This window comes from Galeopterus variegatus, unplaced genomic scaffold (assembly GCF_000696425.1).
Source record: "Galeopterus variegatus unplaced genomic scaffold, G_variegatus-3.0.2 Scaffold999, whole genome shotgun sequence".
Classification (NCBI taxonomy): domain Eukaryota; kingdom Metazoa; phylum Chordata; class Mammalia; order Dermoptera; family Cynocephalidae; genus Galeopterus; species Galeopterus variegatus.
The window spans coordinates 370537-372934 of NW_007727110.1; the positions used below are offsets into that span (position 1 = coordinate 370537).

At 47.6% G+C, this 2398-nt stretch overlaps 1 protein-coding gene across 1 annotated transcript; it reads left to right on the forward strand.

Annotated features, from left to right (window-relative positions):
- Positions 1-703: 703 nt before the first annotated feature.
- On the forward strand, positions 704-2398 carry PDP2 (pyruvate dehyrogenase phosphatase catalytic subunit 2). The gene has a single exon (XM_008574135.1). It carries the CDS (start codon positions 737-739, stop codon positions 2327-2329), a length of 1593 nt encoding a protein of 530 aa, XP_008572357.1. The 5' UTR covers positions 704-736; the 3' UTR covers positions 2330-2398.

Sequence of the window (2398 nt, forward strand, 5' to 3'; positions counted from 1 at the left end):
AAAAGGAAAAAAAAAAAAAAAAAGGAGACAAACATTCAAACAGCAAGTGTTTTTTGAGTGGAAGGGTCATATTTCACTAAATTCTCACAACACCTTTTGAGACTAGTATTCCCATCACACCAGTGGATAACTTGAGCTCAGACAAGTGAAGTGGTGTGTCTGATGTTAGACAACTAGAGTCATACCTAGTATGCTATTGGGCCTCTGAAAATACCACATTTAGTCTATATCTGAGGAACTACTGTGTGCCAGGCACAGGGTTTGGACAATGGAGAGCCTCTGGTGAATAAGAGAGCCACAGTAACTGAATTTGTGGAGCTTATAGACTAGTGGGGAAGCAGATATTTAAATGAACACTTATAGTCTGCTGGGGAGAGTGTGAACGCTAGGCTAGCTAGACACTAGCCTCTAGCAAGAGAAGGATTTGGGAAGGAGAGGAAAAGGGGCCTCTGGGTCAGCTGGGAGGAAGGAGTGAAGCCCTTGGTGGCTCTGTAAAAGCAGAGAATGTGTAAAAACTTGTTTTCCAACTTTCTGCGATGTGTTTATGTGTAATAATGGGGCATAGGGAGACTTATTTAGTGTTTTGAATTTTTGCTAAGGATATTAGCAAATTAAATGTTTTCAGAAGTCATTATTTTTAAGAAATTAAATTTGAAACTTTCTTAAATTCTTTAATTTTCAGGCTTAAAAAAAATCCCCTTTTGTTGAAGGAACAATTTGCTGGTGTAGTGTCAGAATGTCAAGTACTGTGTCCTACTGGATCTTAAATTCTGCAAGGAACAGCATTGCCACATTACAAGGAGGCAAACGCTTATACTCAAGATGTGTCTCAAATAGGAATAAATCAAAATGGAGACTCTTTTCACAGCTGCCACTCACCCTAAAAAACAGTTCTGCATGTGGTAGCTTCAATCTGTGGAAAGCCCACAGACACACATCGACGGAGGAGGATGATTTCCACTTGCAGCTCAGCCCTGAGCAGGTAAATGAAGTGCTTCGAGCTGGAGAGTCAGTCCACAAGATTCTTGATGTTGACAGTGGAGTCCCAAATTCAGTGTTGCGGTTTGAGAGCAACCAGTTGGCTGCCAATTCCCCAGTGGAGGACCGGCGAGGTATAGCCTCCTGTCTGCAGACCAGCGGACTGATGTTTGGCATCTTTGATGGACATGGTGGTCACGCATGTGCACAAGCCGTGAGCGAGAGGCTCTTCTACTATGTGGCAGTGTCCCTGATGTCCCACCAGACCCTGGAGCAGATGGAGGGAGCAATGGAAAGCATGAAGCCCCTGCTGCCCATCCTACAGTGGCTCAAGCATCCGGGGGACAGTATCTATAAGGATGTCACGTCAGTACATCTTGACCACCTCCGTGTCTATTGGCAGGAACTACTTGACCTGCACATGGGAATGGGACTGAGCATTGAGGAAGCATTAATGTACTCATTCCAGAGACTGGATTCTGACATCTCACTGGAAATCCAGGCCCCTCTTGAAGATGAGATGACAAGGAACCTGTCACTCCAGGTTGCTTTCTCTGGGGCAACTGCTTGCATGGCTCATGTCAATGGAATTCACTTGCACGTGGCAAATGCTGGTGACTGCCGGGCCATTCTTGGTGTCCAGGAGGACAATGGCATGTGGTCTTGTCTTCCTCTCACCCATGACCACAATGTTTGGAACCAGGCTGAGCTGTCCCGGCTAAAGAGGGAGCACCCTGAGTCAGAGGACAGGACGATCATCATGGACAACAGGCTGCTAGGTGTCCTCATGCCCTGCAGAGCCTTCGGGGATGTCCAGCTGAAGTGGAGTAAAGAGCTGCAGCGCAGCGTCCTAGAGAGGGGCTTTGATACTGAGGCCCTCAACATTTACCAGTTCACTCCCCCACACTACTATACTCCACCCTACCTGACCGCCGAGCCTGAGGTCACATACCACAGGCTGAGGCCCCAGGATAAATTCCTTGTGCTGGCCTCAGATGGCCTGTGGGACATGCTGGGCAATGAGGATGTGGTGAGGCTGGTGGTGGGGCACCTGGCTGAACCGGGTCAGCATAAACCAGATCTGGCCCAGAAACCCGCCAACCTAGGGCTCATGCAGAGCCTGTTGCTGCAGAGGAAAGCCAGTGGGCTCCATGTGGCAGACCAAAATGCAGCCACACATCTGATTAGACACGCCATTGGGAGCAACGAGTACAGGGAGGTGGAGCCGGAGCGGCTGGCAGCGATGCTGACATTGCCAGAGGACTTGGCAAGGATGTACAGGGATGATATCACTGTTACTGTGGTGTATTTTAACTCAGACTCAATTGACGCCTATTACAAGGGGGGTTAAGAGTCTCCCATCCTATTGCCAAGGTTAACATAAATACTCTTTTAAAATATTTTCACTTATTCTTTTTTT

Coding starts and splice junctions, on each gene's coding strand:
- PDP2 (XM_008574135.1), top strand. CDS start 737: ATGTCAAGTACTGTGTCCTACTGGATCTTAAATTCTGCAAGGAACAGC.